Source organism: Grus americana, chromosome 3, assembly GCF_028858705.1.
Source record: "Grus americana isolate bGruAme1 chromosome 3, bGruAme1.mat, whole genome shotgun sequence".
In the NCBI taxonomy this organism is placed as follows: Eukaryota; Metazoa; Chordata; class Aves; order Gruiformes; family Gruidae; genus Grus; species Grus americana.
Genome location: NC_072854.1, coordinates 102,059,489 through 102,078,983, shown reverse-complemented (window position 1 = coordinate 102,078,983; position 19,495 = coordinate 102,059,489). Strand labels below are relative to the sequence as shown.

The 19,495-nt window shown below is 42.5% G+C and overlaps 1 protein-coding gene across 4 annotated transcripts in view; it reads left to right on the top strand.

Annotated features, from left to right (window-relative positions):
- The window catches only part of PTPN14 (protein tyrosine phosphatase non-receptor type 14), a 120,584-nt gene extending 102,211 nt beyond the window's left edge, over positions 1 to 18,373 (top strand). For all 4 annotated transcript variants that reach the window (XM_054819873.1, XM_054819874.1, XM_054819875.1 and 1 more), the window contains exons 16-19: positions 3,005 to 3,133; positions 4,083 to 4,317; positions 6,471 to 6,634; positions 11,463 to 18,373. In XM_054819873.1, the coding sequence (XP_054675848.1) occupies positions 3,005 to 3,133; positions 4,083 to 4,317; positions 6,471 to 6,634; positions 11,463 to 11,591 (657 nt within the window). In that variant the 3' untranslated portion in view covers positions 11,592 to 18,373. The remainder of the gene's footprint in view (positions 1 to 3,004; positions 3,134 to 4,082; positions 4,318 to 6,470; positions 6,635 to 11,462) is intronic.
- Positions 18,374 to 19,495: the final 1,122 nt, after the last annotated feature.

Sequence of the window (19,495 nt, the reverse complement as noted above, 5' to 3'; positions counted from 1 at the left end):
AAACACGGCCAGTCTTAACAGTGAACTATCCTGCAGTGGCTGCAGATACTGTTTTTTCTGTAAGCTTCCAGTAGCAAAGTCCTTCGTTGGCTTTTACTCTATCCTGAGAGAAGTAACAGCGGTCCTCTCCCTCAGATGACAGATTCTCTTGCTGTCAGAGAGGGCTGTCTGCTTTTTCTCATTGTCAAAATCCAAATTAAAAAGAAATAATTAAAAAAAAAATAACAGGTCCTGTTAAATTAATATTTTCCTGGACTAAAAGTCTTTTAAAAGTTTAAGGGGACTTGCTGGCCTCCTTGGTTGTCATTTACAGTGTTAAATCCTGTTGATTGAAAACAATTTCTGAACGAGGATCCTGGCAGGCTATCACTTTTCTCCATAGCCTGGTAGGTAGCAGATACAGAGTTTTTGCATAATCAGACATTGCTATGATGACGGATTTCTGAGCCCAAAATTTTTCATCTACTTTGTTAGGAGGCCAAAAAAAAGAGATTCCTACCATAAATTATGCCCACAAAGCCATACTACCCAGAAAAGAATTTTCCCTGGCCAGTTTTGAGGCCACATTTTACCTTTTGTGTCAGTGTTGGACACGCACGCATCTCGCATTCATAGAGCACCCAGGAACACAGAAAAATGTTTTAGTGCATGACAGTGGTCCTTGCCAGTATTTTCCTCTTGCACTCGTAGTGGCACGTACGGAAGCCAAGCAGATGTGCTTTTGCTTAGAAGGTGAAATCGCATCTGTGAAATTTACCTCAGTAGCACAGTGTGTGTGTGCGTGTTTGCAGCCCAATATTCAATTTTTAATATCCTGCAGTCAGGACATTAGAATGCAGTAAACATTCCAGGCATCCCATTCCCTCCAGACTATTTATGGTCCTTTCATATCATGTGCCAGGAGGCTGGATATTTGGACCAGAAGTCAGTAGACAAAGAAAACTCCTATATCATCCTGATAACATCCATGCCTGGAGGATTCCAGCTCAGTCTGCGAGCCTCACAGTTTTACAGCATTTCTCTGCTTATTTACCGTTGACCTTCACTGTTAAGATACTAAGATCATCATCTATACCAAAGAGACAAATTGTAATTAAATTTATGGATTAAGCAAAAAAGTTAAGACCATGTTATGTGACTATTTGGGTCAGGCCAGTATTAACTTAAAAGTCTCAGTAATACTACACCAGCACTCACGGCTGCAGATGAGCATGCAAGCGCAAGACCAGTCCAAGTGGAAGATGCTGGTTAGTGCTGTGCAGTTTATATTCATTCCCACCTAGTACAAGAACTTGAGGAGTTTACCTGCATTGCTCTTGCAGATTTTAAGCATCGTTTGCAGAGGAGAATGCTGCATACTAGGAAATAAGAAAATGAGCTGCTGTACGGGGTTAAAAAAACATTTTCAGTGCAGTGAAAAATTTGTGATCATACAAATGCTATGCTAGTTACAGGTGTAAAACCCCAAGTAACTCAGCTTAATGAACAGCTGTTTGAATAACAAATAAATCGATTCTATTTCTGAAAATGTATTCAAAGGCCTGTACCTCAAACGTAGTATACGCTTAAACTTGTCAGAGTAATTGATGGCTCCTTGTAACGTTGTCCGCCAGCACCTTGATATTTATGGATGTGTCAGCATTTCTGTTGTAAATCATCTTCTCCGGGATTTATAACTTTGTTGTGAGAAGTGGCTCTGGGCTAACATGTGGAATTAAGAGGTCTTAGCCTGAGAAGGAAAAATATTTTAACTTTCCAAAATAATTAGTTCATCTGGGTTTGCTTTTTGCTAGTAAGCACATTTTTCAATAATATCTAGTAGCTCTAGAAGTGGTTTGGCTTTTTACCTAAAATCTTGAAAAAAGGTTGGTTTGGTTTTTATAAACCTTTCCTGATGTTTTGCAAATAATCTGTTGTAAAGTAATAATTTTTTACGCAGAACTGATTTTTTTTTTTTTAACTGCCTAAGTATTAAGATCTACCTCAGGTAAATGATGCAGTGTTTTATACTGGTTAACTCAGAGGTACTGCTCGGTCTATAGTGTGTAAATCTGTGTTAGTGCTTTAAAAATAATTTCGTTATGTGTTGTCATGCACATACACAAATATTTTTCTAAGATGTGGTTGGTAATCCAGTTATGTATTGGGAAATAGACTTACATGACTACAGCTTTAGATAATTTTAAATTTCATGTGGCATTTGAAAACCATTTAATGTGCTGGATTTACTTTATAGTAGTTTGCAGCTTCTGAACTGAAAAAACCCAAGATGAGTGAGGAAGAGTAAGTTGAAATGAAGCCCATCTTGATCTCATCACTAGCTGGCAACAGGCCTATCTGTGCTCTGCGTTATGTACAGTGTGGGGGCAAAACTGCCCCCTCTGGGGACAGCTTGGCCACATCTTCAACAGTGATCAGTGTAGTAAGAATTTGTTTAAGAAATTATTTTTTGCCTGAGTGGGAAAAAATTGAGGGAGGTCCTAAACAGCAGAGGCCTTTAGCTTTCCTTGCGCAAACTGTAATTTGCATCCAGGCTTCCCTCACCACTGTGTGTTAATTTGGAGCAACGTGATGCTTTTTTAATGCATATAGACACTTCGTCTGGTGCTCAGTTTTTCTTTCATCATGTGTCTGTCACCAAGCCCAGGGAAGTCAGTCAGCTGCATATTTGTACTTGAGCCATATCAGAAACAGGGCCTCAAAAAAACCCCCGCTTTTTTCAGCTGTATGATCCAGATGCAATGGCAAGAAAAATAGATGACATTTTGCTCAAAGCTTTATGTTTATGGGCATCAAGAAAGGACTTGGAAGCACCAAAGAACTGTGTTTTGTCAGATTTGCTCTTATCAAAAGGATGATTCTTGTTCAAAATTTTGAACAAAAGTGGAAGAACAGAGTAGTAAAGGTTTCGTTATGGTCTCTTTTGTTTAAAGGGCAGTTCTGGCACAGACACTGCCGAGAATTTGGGCACTGACTTTATTTTATTTTTTTTCTTTATTCCCAGGTGACTGTAGGTGGAGAGGAGTGGCACTACATTGCTACCCAAGGGCCTCTGCCACACACATGCCATGACTTCTGGCAGATGGTGTGGGAACAGGGGGTGAATGTTATAGCCATGGTCACAGCTGAAGAGGTATGTAAAGTTACAGAATACAGTTCTTTCTGATGTGAGCAAATCTCCTGTTATCGCTTCTCACTCCATAACCTGTTTTTTCTATCAACAACCCTTTTTCCTCTTACCCTGTTTGAACATACACTTGTACTGCTATAATACTATACTTTGTAGCTTTCTGGTACTCAGTTTGGCAAGTACTAAAGCAAAACAAGCAGAACCCCCTTCCCCCTTGCTTCACTTCAGTTTGGCCAAACCAAACAAAGGTGTTTCCATTGGAATGCGAGAGCTGAACTGCTCCTGGTTAAAATGACACAGACTTCCACCCTATCCAAGGCCAGTTCTGCATACCGTCACTCTTATCAGCTGAAAAGAGACCAGAAGCTGCTGTTTCTGTAGAAGTGTCCATGTAAAAAAAAAAAAAAAAAAAAAAAAAAAAACAACAAAAACCCCCAAACCTTTTTATTCTTATGCCAAGCAAAACAGTTACTTCTACTGTAATCCAAGAACTATGTGCTATGTTAAAAAAATTGGCACACATTGCTAACTAACACTGCATTCTGCTTTCTGCTTGGTTGCTTTTAGCAAACACAGGGAGTGCCATAGCGCGTCAAGTCACTGTCCAGTTCCCAAGGCTGATCAACAACAGATACTTAGAAGGTGCTGAAGAGAATCCCCTTCCATTTAAAGGAGAGGCTTCCCCAGGAGGAGAATATTTACCGAGGTGTTGTAGGCAGTAACTGGCTTTTGCCACGAGACAAGAGTTAGTTCTTAAAGCATTTTTACACTTAGAAATATTATATGGCTGAGAGTTTTAGTGGATATTTTCTTTACTTTGTGGGATGCCCCATGCTCTTTCCGCAGTTTGAAATAAGAATACTTGGCTTATCTGCAGAGTTTTATACCCTTTGTAGAGAATTAAAATTGCAGGAACTAATGGCTATTGTTTGTTTGTTTTTTGGTTATTAAGGAGGGAGGAAGAAGTAAGAGTCATCGTTATTGGCCTAAACTGGGCTCTAAGCACAGCTCAGCCACTTACGGGAAGTTCAAGGTGACAACTAAGTTCCGCACAGACTCCGGCTGCTATGCAACTACTGGTCTGAAGGTCAAACATCTCCTCTCTGGACAAGAGAGGACAGTGTGGCATTTGCAGTATACTGACTGGCCAGACCATGGGTGCCCAGAAGAAGTCCAAGGCTTTTTATGTAAGATTTCTTTAACTTGCATGATAAAATACATCAAGGAAAAGGTTTCTTACACTGGATTCAGCTCACTGCACCTAGTTAGAGCTGGGATTGGTATTAAATGGTCATTGCCGTGGCATATGAAGGCCTTGACTAGGTTGTACTTTGTTGTGATTTGGAGGTAAAAAAGTGAGGTTCAAGAGGTAGGAGCTAAGGTGATTGGGGATTTTGGTCCTGAAAGACCTGACATAACAGGAGGAAAAATCAGAGGCAGCAGCAGTGCTAAAGACTCAGGAAACTTTAAATAATAGGATACCTCTGCTGGGTGATCTGTCAGTGTAAGTTATTGCTACTTCGCAGCTACCTAATGAGTGTAGTTGATCCTAGGCTGCACACAAATGTGATTAGAGAGGCCTGGGTGAGAGAGGTTCAGATGTTAGTGAAATACGGCACAAGCCCAGTTTCACAGGAGGCCCCTGTTGCTGACAGCCAACATCTAGTAGTCCAGAGGCACTGGACTCGTTGCAAAAGAGCAGAAGGCTCCATCACGTAGGCAGTAAGTCTGGACTCACTGCCGCTCTTCTAACCACGTATACCTAGGCAGTGGTAAGGGCCTTCCCAATTAAATATGGTCCTGGTTTGTGCATTGCTGAAAATACAGCCCTTATATTCATCTGTAATGAGTTAATAGTGCTTCCTACTTCTTACCAAGTAATAAACACTACCATATTAAGTAATAGGAATTCAACCGTTATTTAACTAAAGCCACATCTCTGGCACTACAGTAAAATGTGATGCAGAGATCTTTGTTACCACTGAAGGAGTGTGTACATGGTGTACTGATGCGTTGGAGATACCTGCCCTCTTAATTCCTGAAAGCTTTGCAGCTGCAGCTAAGTCCTCTTTCAGCAAGGCCCCTCAGTACCACGTCAGTCTTGACACAGCTACAGTCCTTTAGTGATCCACTCTCTTTTGCGTGATATTAGCTTGGTGTAAATAACATGTTCTTCCTTTCTCAGTTCTGTCATCAGGGCAGAAAATAAAAATGACATTTCAGCTTTGGCAAAGGAGCGCCATGGGATCTGTCTTTAAGGCAAAGCTATTGCCCAGTTCCTAGTTTGTTTCATACTTTGCTTCTCCTGCCGACCCACATAGCTGTGGTTGGGCATGGCACTAAGTGGAACCTGATTGTCCCCGTTTCCTCTGTCCCATTGTTTGCCACCATGTACAGTCCCGTTGCGCTGTGTGCGTTAAAATGCAGCTTTTCTGATGCTGGTAGGCCTCCAGCCACAGCCTGCCTGCGTGGAAAGGGCTGCTCAGGCTGCAGTGCCGTGACGCCAAGAGTCAGGGCAGGAGAGTTTGGCTTGGATCTCGCTTTCCACTCTGGTGGGAAGCTAAGTGTCTAAGAGTTATGCATTTGGATGTATCTTTCTCGGTGAGGTCCATCGTCTTTGTCATGCATCTGGACTATGCTGGAGTGATGTTTAGAGATAGGAGTCAGAGTTGTAGTTTATAGTGTGTTTATTTAACCAGGTGAGCTTCCAGTATGTAAGGTTCTCTGTGCAGTCTGACAGTAGAATGCATTGAGCACTGGGAGAGTCACACGACACAACTGTTCTTGATTCATGCACTTTCTAGAAATGGCTTCAGGGAAAACAAAGACAGTGAGCTCCCAGAAGGCCTTGTAGCCATTGAGAAACAAACCCTGAGCGGAGAGGTGGGTGACGTTCTGCCTCACTGTGGAAGGGAGGAAACAGGGCAGATGGATGCTCGCTTCCCATCTGATATTGGCTTTGACAGGCAGTAGTTTCAATGGGACTTAGCTGTTGTTTTGATCCCAGCCTGTTAATAGCAGGAATCACTGTAAGTAATGTCTAGAATCATCTGCTTAGGGGACCTGGAGATTTGCAGAGGGGAAAACAGAATTTAATTTTTTAAAAGAACTATTTAATTTAAAGGAGCAGACTCCCAAGTAATAATTGACACCCAGCTGGTACTTGCTGGATTCAGTGCTGTTCGGTGCGCCCTGGCCAAAGTAATTAGTATGTTGTAAAAAACGTAAATTATTGCCACTTTGACAAAGAATGACTTCTCCGTATTCTTTTTTTTTTCTCCCAGTTTTTTACATTTAGACATATAGATGTTTGCAACCTCGTCTGCATTTTCTCTTGCAGCTTACTTGGAGGAGATACAGTCAGTGCGTCGCCACACCAACAGTGTGTTGGACAGCAGCAACAACTGCAACCCTCCTATCGTGGTTCACTGCAGCGCAGGGGTAGGAAGGACCGGAGTGGTTATCCTCACAGAACTGATGATTGGGTGCTTGGAGCATAACGAAGTAAGTCAGCTTCTTTCTCAGGACAAACCCTGAGCTCATTCCTTGACTAACTAGCTACATTTCTGAGATTAAAATTAAAAGGCATTGAAGTGCTTTCTTCTGATTACCTTTGTGAGACGAGGGCCTTGAATGCAGCAGGCAGAGATTTCCCATGGCAGGTTACTTGTTGTAGTGTTCTGTTGAGTTGATATTATGCATTTTTATTAGTATTCTTTTAATACATTCAAAATTAGGGCTTTTTTCTCTGTCTTAAGAATTTAGTCTAATTCATACCTGTATTTAACAGTCTAGAGACAGTGTGTTTGAAGGACTACCTGAGGGAGGCTAGAGAATAATGTCAGCTTCCTTGCTCTTTTAACTAAAGTTTTCTGCTCTCTAAATTCACTCCTTGGACTCCCTCCTCTCTCTTGTATTGTCTCTAATCTCATCTGTGTCTTAAGAAAAAGGTGTGTGTATGTTGGGGAATAGGACTTTAGGAACTGCAACCATTATTACAAGATTAGTAATACAGTCTGAATTCAAGACTAAGAGCACCAGCAGAGCAACCATGTGTAGCAACTTGCTTTTTTGTCTGTGTCCTGCATCCCTGAGGAACTGTCCAGAAAGTGCATCACATCTTGAGTAACAATGTGCCACACAGTTTTGACACGACAGCTATTGAAACTGGGGATTTCTGTTGCCAAAGAAACTGCTCAAAGACCAAAACCTCTTGTAGAGATAAGAATGCAGCAAGAGTGACAAATAGACATATATCATCTGCCCTCCCGTTAATTATCCACTGGGTGAGTTGCTTGAAATGCAACCAGACGTACACACCTGAAATGCTTACCTACTTTCTGTGTTGCCATAGAGTTATAGATTGGAGCCTTTCTGCGCAAGACACTGTGCAAAGTGCAACTTTCTGGCTCATTCAGAAACACAAGTCCTAAAGTAGGCAAGTACCAGTGCAAATTCCTCTTCATCACTATTTTTAAAAAAGGTGATGCAAGAAGTCATTTTTTTGTTCTCTACTCTGTCATCCCTGTCCAGCAGCTTGTCGTGCTGTAGTTATAAGGTCATCTGGAGATCCTGGGCTGGGTTCAGCTGTGATGAACCTCCTCCAACTCGGGTTGGGCCTCACTAGAGGTGAAGCTGTCCTGTAGATCTATGTCACAATTTACGCTTTTTCTTTTCATTTGAGGGGTAGGGTAAGGGGCGGGGGGGGGGAAGGGGAAGAAGGAGCTGGCCTGGACAGAGGGGACCCACAAGTATGTGCTTTGGGAATCCTGCAGCCTTTCTGTGCTGGCTGCTCTTCAGTAACTGCTCCTCTGTGGGGCAACAGCTCTGGCTCTTGAGCCTGCTTGACTTCTTTCCTAACGCACGGGCATCTGGAAGCGACTGCTTCTGTTCACACGGCAGCCATGAAAGGTCTGCATGCCAGAGGAAGTCCGTATGGTTACAAGAGCCATACCTAAACGGCTTGTGAGCGTTGTGTAGCTGTGTCTGCTTTGCAGTAACCTCTGTATGTCAGTGGCGCACCAGGAACAAACGCTAACAGTTGTGCAACGCACAACTGTTGTTGTTGGCCACCTCAGTTTGTCTGCGGTTTACATAAGTCACCTATTTGGCAAAGAGTAGCTGAGTAGCGAGTGAAGACAAAGGCGGTACCACAACCCTTGACATTCAAAAGAATTCTCAACAACTTCACTAGGAGCTGATGGTAGTGCCCAATAATAAGGGATTTCTCTGATGTCCCTTAATTAAAGCATTCTTTTGTCTTGATTAATGGTGGAAATCATCATTAATATTAAAGACAATTTTCCTTAAGGGCTTTGTTGCTCTAGATAGTGCTAAGTTAATATTTTTGGTTTGTTAAAACCTAATTAAAAAAAAGGTTACAAATCATAACATTTTGTTATTAGTAAAGCAGTATGTTTTCAGTTTGTGACAGATACTGCATTCTGTACAGAGAGGGTTCCTTTTCATGCAACAGTTTTACTAGTTTATTTTGAAGCAGGATTAATTGGGGTTTTTTTCTGAAATAAAATGACTTATTACTTAAAATGCTTTAGTCTTATGAATTGGTTGATTTCCTCAGACGTGTCCTAGTAAGTAGATTTATTAGCATTAACATTTTAGTGGTGAAGGAAAAAAGGGGAGGGAGGTTGAACATCCTGATCCAGACCATTTTGGAAAGTCTGCAGCAGTGCTGGAACTAAAACCAGAACTCTTGGTGTTGAGGTTTCAGGTTTAGGTAAAAAGCCATGTTTAATCAAATTCTATACAGCTTCGGTCACTGTGGCTTCTGGGCAATTGCTGGCTGAGTCTAAAGCTGTGTATCTCGTTGCACGGATATAGTTTCAGTAACTTGCTGTATAGTAATATGTCACATCATTATATCTTTACTGCTGTAGACACGTAGAACAAGAAAGTAATTGAGATCCTGCTCTACCAGCTTCTAGTTCAGACTTGGCACGGGGACATCATTAACTCATGATAGCAACTGCAGTGCGTTTTTATAGGGGAGATCTTTTAGTTTGGGAGTCAGAATTGAGTAGCATTTTTGTTTGTTCTTTTTGCAAATGCCACCTTAGCAAGGCATTACGTGCCTTTTTTGGACATGTACATTGTGATGAAGGTGAGTTTGAAGATTCTGCTTACCTGAAGTAAAATGCTAAGTTGACTACAAAATAGCAAGGGTGAAGAGGCAAGACAGGTTTTTCTTTCGTTTCTGAGGTAAGTCGAAGCCTAATCCATTTTGCGGAGGTGCGCAGATCACTGTGTGCCCAGTAAAACTCAGCGAGCTGTCAAGCACCAAACTGCTGAGAGGGGAAGGCGGTGTGCAGGTCGAAGCTGGTCTGCATTTTTGTTGCAGCTGTTCAGGTGAGATCAGGTTCCGTGTGACTCTGCCCAGCAAGGACCGCGTGGCTTTCGTAGGCATCCGAGTCCACGGGGAGGCTTTCTCCCAGTTAGCCGAGTTAACTGGAAAGAGCTTACATTTTCCTTTGCACCCATTTGAAGATAATATGACATTACTCATAACAAATCTTTACGGTTGTTGACTCTAGAGGTGTCCTTTTAGAACAACTGGTTGGAGTATGTGGCAGAACATTTCGACTTGTTTTCAGAAAATGATAGCCTATGAGTTAGGGCTCGTTTACACAGACTGGAGAGTCTGAGTTTTATATATATGGACAGAAATCGATATGCAGCGTGATTTTATTTTAAACTTTCCAGAAAACTTCCAGCGTGCATGGAAGCAGACTCCATGCTCAGCTGTGCTTCCAAGGGTTAGCAGCAATCTTAATTTCTCTGTCCATTTTTCCAGGCATTGTGCTTGTAACATTTCTCATCCCAGCCAAAAAACTTGCTAAGTTCATTTTTGTTTACGGGATGGCAAACTGGCAGTACAAACTGCAGTTTGTGTGGTCTGATAGAGTAGCTGTTACTCAGTTCTGCATCTTGAACTGCTTAAGAGCTTCCTCATATCTTAGTGCTTGTATTTACTGCTGCCATAGAAAGTTTGTATCCCAAATCTTGGGTCATATGACATGCCCTTTGAATTTGAGCCTGGCAGGCTGAGCTTCATGGCTCACTGACTTCTGAATAGCTCCTCCTGTACCTGTTGTAACAGATAAAACGTAACAACATTGTAGGTTGTTTGCTCTCTAAATGCTGGAGATACAATGGTAACACCTAATGAAATTTGCAGTGATTTCTAGCACTTTACCTCCTGGGCCTCTGTTTCACACAACTCGCTTGTTTTTTTGATTCGGAACGTTATAGGGTGCACGTGCCCCAGTGCGCTCGATGGGGTTTGGGATGTTTTTTCACAGGGGATCTTCCTTATCTGCCCCACTTACTGTGCTTTAGTTCCTGTTGCAGAGCATTTTCAGGGCATGTGAGGGAATTTCTTTGGGATGAAACTAAGCCAGAAGACGCTCTCTTGGAGAGCACCTCACGTGTCCCAGCTGCTAGTGGTCATTCAGTATATGGCAGCAGACCAGTGCTGGCCTGAAGTCTGCACAATGTGTATTGGGGTCCTCGTTTCACTTCACAGAGGTGTTTCTTCTGGAGCATTACTTGTCTAGCAGAGACTTGGCTGTGGGAGATCAGGTGTCTGTGTTTCTGGATCTTTTGGTGACAGTGAGTTCCCTTCTCTTTTAGTGGAAGGGTCACTATATTTGCCTGCACTTTTAATTTTGTCCAGGCAACCTTTGTTCTTGTGATCCTGATGCCTGTTTGCCATTTGAACAATCTCTCAGCTCCTCCCTCTGAGTAAGTTTGAGCATGGATCAGAGCACAGTATGCAAGTGGTCACGGGGCCTGTGGATGCGCTCGGTGGTAGAGTCTGAACTGAGCTATATAATCTTGGCTGTTTTAAGTTTTGTACTAGACCTTCCTGATATATTTAGCCTTTAACCTGAGAAAATACGATATATTGGGTTTATTTTACTGAGTTGAAAATAGGTATGTTGAAGCAGAAAAAAAACTCCAAAGAGAAGCAGCCCTTTAGGTGTTCAGCTGATGATCTGCTGAGAGGTAATCAGTAGTACACAACTGGAAGACAAGTCTTTGGTCATCTGTCCCCTTACATCAGTCCAGAAATTCCCGTGAGCTTTAGTGGGGAAAGCATTGGATGCGCAGTAACCTGTATATACTACTGTAATATTCCTTGAAATGAAAGGTTGGGGGGGGGGGAATTGTTGTATTTCACTACAGTTGATTATAATTCATTACATTATATAACTACAATACAGTTTCCTGTGTCATATAACTGATACTTGAGACAATGATTGTTTGATTTAATGAACCTACATCCTTATGCTTTTATTTCTTTGCTTTGCAGAAAGTGGACGTTCCCGTGATGCTGAGACACCTGCGGGAGCAGAGAATGTTTATGATCCAGACCATAGCCCAGTACAAGTTTGTCTATCAAGTGCTCATCCAGTTCCTGCAGAACTCCAGACTTATTTAATCTTTTCCAACATCCCAGACCCAGCTTTGTGGATCTGACTGAACCTTACGTGATGAACGGGGGGAACTGCCTTGACAACACTGTGTGCATATATTGCACTTTTTAAAGTTGTCTTGAAAGTAAGGAATGATTGTTCTTTACTAGAGTCTCCCGTTGATTATTTTATACAAGATATAATTTATTTTTCTTGTAATAACTTGTGAATTACTTTAATAACTTGTAAAACTTACAGTGACCTTCAAATTGAACCACATTTGACATGACTGGTCTGCATTGTAACATGTCCATAGGGAAAGCAATCCTTTGTAAAAGTAGTTTACTGGCTTTTATTTTGCTACACAGCTTCTGAAATGAACAGTTACTTGGCAGTGGGCATTTTCTCATGCAAGAACGTTTTGGGCCGAGATACGTGGCTTCCAGGATAAAAACAAGAGCTGCTAGATGTCAGCTACGGCTCTGTACGAGCGGAAGCTGCGCAGACACGGTCCTGGGCAGGGACAGGCCATTGTGAGGGCAGAGAGTTTTGGGTGCTAAACTGTTCAAATTCCACAAGAATTATGGTTTTAGATTAGTCCTTGAAAAAAGCAATATTGGATCTTTTAAATGAGTCCTTTGCTACTGCCTGCAATCCTCAAAGGGATTCACAAGAGTTGAAGCAGTGCAGGGGGAAGTGCAGTGCTCCAGAGCAAGCTGAAGTCAGTGAATGAGTCTTTCTGGTAACTCCGGTGGGCTGCGGGTTGAACAGCAGAGGAAATGCAACTAAATGCAGGTGGAAAAACCCCCTCAAATCAAACACCTTCTCATGAATTACCCTGCAAATTTTATTGCCTTGAGGCTCCCCTCCTGTAGAAAAGGAATCTCATTTAAGTTAGGCATCTCTGGTTGCCTTAGTTTCACATGTGAACTGTTGTCTTCAGCACTGTAATCATTCTATTTTCTACTCCCTTGAACTTTGTCAAAATGATCCATATGGTCTTTCCTCCATATCAGAGTTCTTCAAATAGTGACCCTTGAGACCATTAGCTCAGATTCTGCTTTGATTCTTCCCCCATCACTGTCTTGAAGTTTATGAACATGTGGAGCAGTCTTCGCTATTGGCAAACCTCACTTTGATAGGCTGGGTTTTGTATTAAATTGCACAGATCATCCGTCTTCTGTTTGGTCACTTTGGATTCTTCTTCCTATTTATTATTTCTGTTTTATCCTGGTGTGGTGTTCAGGGATTGCAGTTAGGATTAGGAGGATTTTGTATAAATACATAAAGGAGAAATAGTCCTTGCCTGAAGTTTACAATCAGAACAGAAAAAGGGAAACAAACCTCCTCCACTGCATAACCAGTGCGCAGATTCTTAACTGGCTTGTCCCAGGCCAACAATCAAATCTGACAGAGCTAAAAAAAAAAAAAAAAAAAATAAAAATCCATGTGTCCTGGAAGTATCTTGGCAGTGAGACCTGTCCTCCTCTCTCCTCCTCGGCCTCTGTCCCTCAGCATTGGCTAGCTGTTTTGTACAACTTAGTGTATATTCTTTTCTCCAAACTGTTTATATCACTGGAGTAAATCACCTTATGAATTACACTGCAGTGTGTGCACAGTAGGGTTTACTTACAGTTATGTAGAAGTGATAAAACTGTGATTTAAAATTTAAAGGAAGAAAAAAAAAAAAAGGTTTAGCAAGTTGTGGTGGGACTCCCACTCTGTTATTTCTGGTTCCCGCACTGCACCTCCTCACACCGACTCCTTTTTCCCAGCTCTGTACGCTGCCACCCTCCTGTGGGCAGTCCGGCCCTGCTTCAACTCGGCAGTGCTGTCGGATCGCAGGAGCGTGGAGCAGGCTGGAGAGGAGCCCTGCAGGTCTCTGGTCCCAGCCCTGCTCACCCCAGGGCTGTATTAAAGTAGGATAGCTTTGCCCAGGGTCACGTCCAGTTTCAGAAATCTCCAACGGTGGAGATTTCCCAGCCTCTCAGGGCACGTGATGCACTGCAGTTACTCTGTAACCGTGAAATTATCCGTCTTGATATCCCTTTCCCAGATAAATGTAATCTTTGAGTCCCATCGCTGCTTTTCTGTTGCATCCCCACCTCCAAAGCCCTCGTCAGCGTAGAAAGGCCTAAGGCTACAAGCACTCTCAGCTTCAGCGCTGAAGGGACCTTCACACCTACCTTTCCCTAAAACCAGTGGGAGCTTAAGCTAAGGCTCTGTACCAGAATGTTTCTGACGTGTATTTAAAACTGCGCTGTGCTGATGTGGTGCCCTGCAATACAGGCCTAACAAGGTGGCAAGGGTTCTGGTGGAGACCTCTAGCTACCAGCGAATGGTGAGGGGTTATTTAGCTGTAATATCTTGACCGTGTTCCTTTTAGGCATCAGTTGAGTTTTCAATCAACTTCAGTTTTCCTCTAATTTCTTCTGCCAATGCCAACATATCTCTTGTTAAATTAGCAGCAACCATTTAAAGTCTTTTCAGCAGCATCTGCATGATAATTGCACAGAGATGCTTTATATCTGGGAAGCAAGCCAAGGAATAAACCTTGAAGCAAAGTGTATTAAATTAGTTATCTCGTTATAGCTTTTTGAATAATTTCCTAATGATGAATTAAGTTTGAACTCAGAGCTGTCAAGTCCCATTGCTCCACTTGGATGTGAGAAGTAGAAAATCAGGAGGGAAAAGAATCTGTTCCTATGTCTTATTATTTGGCTCTTCTTGGCTGAAATGTGTACTTCTGTTTCTACAGTGAGCACGGGAAAGCTATTGCAGAAGAGAATGTAGAGAGCTGTGTTTAAAAGGAAGAAAATTAAGCAAATGTTTTTTATGCAAAGATGCATCATAGGTGTCTTAGAAAAATATTAATTACAAAATGGCACCAAACATCCTTTCCAAATTAAGTCAGTGCCTATTAATGAGCTAAATAAGTGGCCACATAGTAAACAGTCATTTCCAATTAACTCTTAACGTGGCTGGTATGGTAGATAGAGGCCAATGTGACTCACTTTTTCCCCTTTCATTGTCAAAGAACGGTAATTTTAAACTTTTCCTTTCATCTGACTTCAACATATTTTTTCCTGCTAGATTTTATCTTGACTAGATCTGCTAATATCCTCAGTGAATTGGGCTGGTGCGTGTCTTCAGAGGTTCCTTTCCTCCCCAGCTTGCAACCAAACCTCGGCGCACCGGTGTTTTATGATTGAAACGTGATAGTTTTGTAGGGGAAAAACTGAACCTTCTGACTTTGAACCTGTTGTCATTTTATCAGGCCTAAATTGCTTGGGCAGTATTTCCTAACCTTTAGGGAGTGACAGGAAAACGCATTTTGCATCCAATTTCATTAGTCATAGCAGGAATGAACGCGTGAGACTAAAAGCAACAGTGCTGTTTAGTTTGTGTCCTGCAGGCTTTAAGAGCAGAGTCCTTAAGTAGGAAAGGACAGTTTGGCGTTGTTCTCTGTTGCGTTGCATGGGTTATTTTAACATCAAAGCATGGCAGTGGGTAGGTTCCAGGAGACCAGTTTCATCCATTTGGAGTAAAGTCTGGATTGAACATCCCACAAAGATGCATCGCCAATGAATGGAGGTGCACCTAAAAAAGTTTGACAGAAGCAGCCTTCTCCCCAGGCGCCCACGTTGCAGCCTGGCACATTTAGCCTACACTCCCCAATTCTTTCTGAGAGAGAACTTGGAGTGGATAAGCAAGTCGGGCTTGAGAATCCATTGTGTACGGTTTCCTTTCTGTCCACTCTTAATCTGCATTTAATTTTGCAATTTAACACCTTTCTTTTTGTCTTTAAACTCTTACCAATGATAGTATTGAGGTTGCTGGCATCAAATTTTTGGTCAAACTTATGGTCTGAGCATTTCATGCCCAATGTTGTCTGATCAGGGATGGGGAAGAGGACAACTCAGTGCTGTGGGCGTCCTGTTTCCCTCCTCCACAGGCTGCGCCGGAGGATGGCGGACATCAGCTGCTCAGGTCCTGCTTGTTCCAGCTCCTCCGCAGGCCTGCCCTCCACCTCCTGGCCTTCATTACCCGAGGAAAGATGAAGCTTGATCACGCAAACTTTCTCCTGTATAGGTACACAGGGACCCTAAAATGCTCAGCCTTATCGGCAATACCTTTTCCCTAAACTAGTTTCAGCTGGCAGGAGACACATCTGCGAGAACTTATTCAACCTATTGCTAATGCAGTCCTTTATATAAACTATATTGAAGGACATTTCTGTTCCACTTATTTAAATAAGTTGTCACAGCTACAAATATTATTAAATATTTGCATGATTTCAAGAGCTTTTTATTTAATTACTTTCTTGTAAACAGACAGAAATGCAAATGGCAAAACATAGGTTGGAAAAGAGTGAGTAAGTCTCAGTGCTTCAATGGAGATGGTCATTTTAAGCTAATACGTTAGGTTTTGATCCAATACCTGCTATGTCTGCGTAGCCCACGAGCGACTCCAAGCTGATGGGCAATCTCATACTTGGATATAGCACACAAACCTATGGGGAAAATTCAGCAGCTACTGCCTGTGCTGCGTTCTCAACAGCTCACTCCCCGCTGGTCTCCTCGGAGGAGATGACCACTGTATTAGCTGCTGTCAGTCTCTCTAGCAGTTTGTGAACTGTGTGCTCAGGAAACGGAACCGTCAGTACGGCTGACGCCTGCTGTAGCTGCTCTCGTGCATCACCAGGAGAGGTCAGAGTCAAATGCTGCTGCTCGTCTTTGTGAAAAAGAACGCTTTACAGCCAGAGAGCCAGGGTGGCACCCGCTGCATCAAATAAAGGATGCATCATATCGAAGGAGCAAATACCCAGAATTGAGCGTGAAAGGGAAGCGCTGCGTGCAAACATGATTTGTCCACCCCTCTATAAAAATAGACTATACATCTGCGGATGTATATCCAAGTCAGAGGGAGTTTGGAGATAGATTTTGATGCCAACAAGGGAAAGGCTGCAAGTCCAAAGCCGCAAAGGCAATTGTCCCCAGTTCAGTCACAGCCTTGTAGAGAGGTTTTCTTATAGAACCTGGTGCTATGGGAACTACAGGTGCCATCCGAGACTTTGGAGAGGAGGATGTTGGGCACACAGCTGCACGCAGCCATGGCTTGCAGGGCTTGTGATCTGAGGAAGGGAACAGCTGGCTGTTGGGCAAACAACAGAAGATGGAGATCTTAACCATGGAGAAAGTATTGTTAGATTGTGAAAGAAACCATTTAGTGCACAGGTCAGAAATAGCAGTGTTAGTATAAATATTTAAAGTAAATAAATGTTGTCAGTGTTTTTAGAGTATTGGACTACACTTCCCTTGGTTCCTCTCAGCTGTTTTTCAGCTGGCATTTCTCTGAGGTTTTGTTGCCTTGTGCTTTGTGCACCCTCACCGAGAGCTTCTCATGTGCTACAACAGCAGGATTTTGCCTTTGGAGGGTGAACTGCAAGTCAGGGCTAAAAATGCACCTTTCACTGAAGAATCCCAGCAGTATTTAACAGTAAGGGAAAGACAAATACTTCAGCTCACCCCTGAAATGAATACAGTGCTTAAGAGTTTTACTCTTCCAAATCACCTGGGTCAGGACTTGGTGTTTTGGACACCCAGCCCCAGATATTTCAGGGGCAGCATTCCCTGACGAGGCAGGCAGGAAGAAGAGGAAGGCTTCCCACAAACTACTTCCGTGGCAGGTTGGAGGGCCCAGCCACCATCCCAGACAGGGAGTTAGTTAACACTTAAGGAAGAAATAGGAATGCATCTAGGAGAGGGTGCTCAGCCCCTCCAGCACAGCTGACACCAGTCCTTCAGGGGCTTCCTCAGGCAGATGTTGCATCCTGCTCACTATGTTTCATAACTGCTGATGGATCCATCTTCCACGAATCGCATTACCTTTGCTGTAGAACCCATTTGTTCCTCTGGCCTTCACAATGTCCTGGGTTGGTGAGTTCCACAACTTCATTATATATTATGCCTATAATATCTTCGGTTTTGTGTATGTTAAATGAAAGTATTTTCTTGCTGCTACTCCGTCTTTAAAAGAAAACAAATCTTCGGTGCCAGAAACACTGTTAATAGGATGTTTATCCTGTTGAGATTGCTCCATATGGAAAATATGTTTTCCACATTAGTAAAGTACCTTTCTTTGGCTATTTTACAAAGGAAAAAAGTTTACACATGCAGATGACTCTAATATTCCCCTATATAATTGTGTGGGACATGTGTTACATGAAATAACATGTTTAAGTTTTATGTCACTGAATTTTACTGTCCTGTTTTACTTCAGTATTTTGATGCTTCCTAGTTTTTTTGTTCTGTAATTCCGTACATTACAGTTTAGGACAAAACAGTGATCTGAATCTCACGGCCTCATTGTATGTACACATTTTGTAGAGAAATGAGACACCAGTTATATGCCCTTCCTGGCCCCTGCTCCCTCCTCTTAGGGCTGAATGGCAGAACTATTCTATGCCATGGAAAGCCTTTAAAAAAAAAAAATCTATGCATGCTATTTTATATTCTAATGTATTATTCATATCAGTCCATAAGCTTATGCTTGTCAGTTTTATCTTGTGTATAGAACTGATTACTTTTGACAGTATTTTTGCACTGTTTCTTTTCTTTCTCTTTTTATAAAGTTCTATTCAGCATTAATTGACTGCAATAATTTTCTTACCCCTTTCACTGCCTTTGTGTAAATAGTTTCTTACATGCTTTTGCAAATATGAGAACGTCTTCAGTCACTAAGTTTTTTTTGGTAAGGCTGTCCTTCATATTCACAGTATACAATAAACCATTTTTTTCAAGGAAAACTCTGCTTGTGTTGTTTCCTGTACCAGCTTAAGGTTCTGTATTTGCACCTGTTGTGCTTGGGTTGGTTTCCCCTGTTGAACTGCTGGGCACGGCCAGGGCCGCAGTGAGTTTTGAAGGACCTTCTATATAGAGTAATGCAGATTTCACAGGGGCGAGGCTCCTCCTGGTGCGCATGCTAGGCTAACCCCATCCTTTGGCGTTGATAGTCTGGGCTCTTGACAGACGTTCTGAAGGGAGGGTGCTATTTCCCTGGACAAGGCATTGCTTGACAAGATAAAGTTTGGATAAAAAAAGTCAGCTAGCTGGTGGCCTCTTGCTAGGCTTGCCTGTAGCTAAGTGGCCCTGGCTTTTTGGAAGCATAAGATCTGGTGCAGTTTCATGTATTCCAGCAACAATTGCTGGCTAGAGAGCAATGAAAGCTTTCAGCAAAATGAGCTGACAAACCCTTGCTTTCTAGCAGTTTCGCTTTCAGAGCAGCACTTACAAGAAAGAAAATATGATGAAGTTCTTAATGGTGAGTGATGCATTCTTCTTATCATACTTTATAAGCTGTGAAAGCAGTAAGGAACGGTCATGTAGTTTTATTGTGCAACATATTTCAACTTAGGTGCTGGAAGTACACAGCCACACTCTCCTTCCTCTTCCTTCCCCAGCCTTAAAAGCAATCTCCTGCCATTGATCTAAATGGAGGAAAAAACCCCTCTGGTCTTATATATGGGCAGAGAAAGCAACGTCCTGGGTTTTTTCCTCAGAAAATGTTCCTCTATTAGAAGTAATTGCTAACGTATTAATAGTTTGCCTCCAGTGGATTAGAAGGTATGACAATAAGGAAATACAAGCTCTCCTCTGCAATGAATCCACTTTAACTTGTAAAGGGGATTACAAAGGTGGCAGTTGCACAGTTTGTCTTGTGCAAGCCTTCGAGCTCCCAGGCAGGCACCAGCATTCTCTGCACCGGGCAGGCTGAGCTCTAGGTCCTTAGAATCATAGAATGGTTGGGGTTGGAAGGGACCTCAAAGATCATCTAGTTCCAACCCCCTGCCATGGGCAGGGACACCCTCCACTAGACCACGTTGCCCAAAGCCTCATCCAACCTGGTCTTAAACACTTCCAGGGATGGG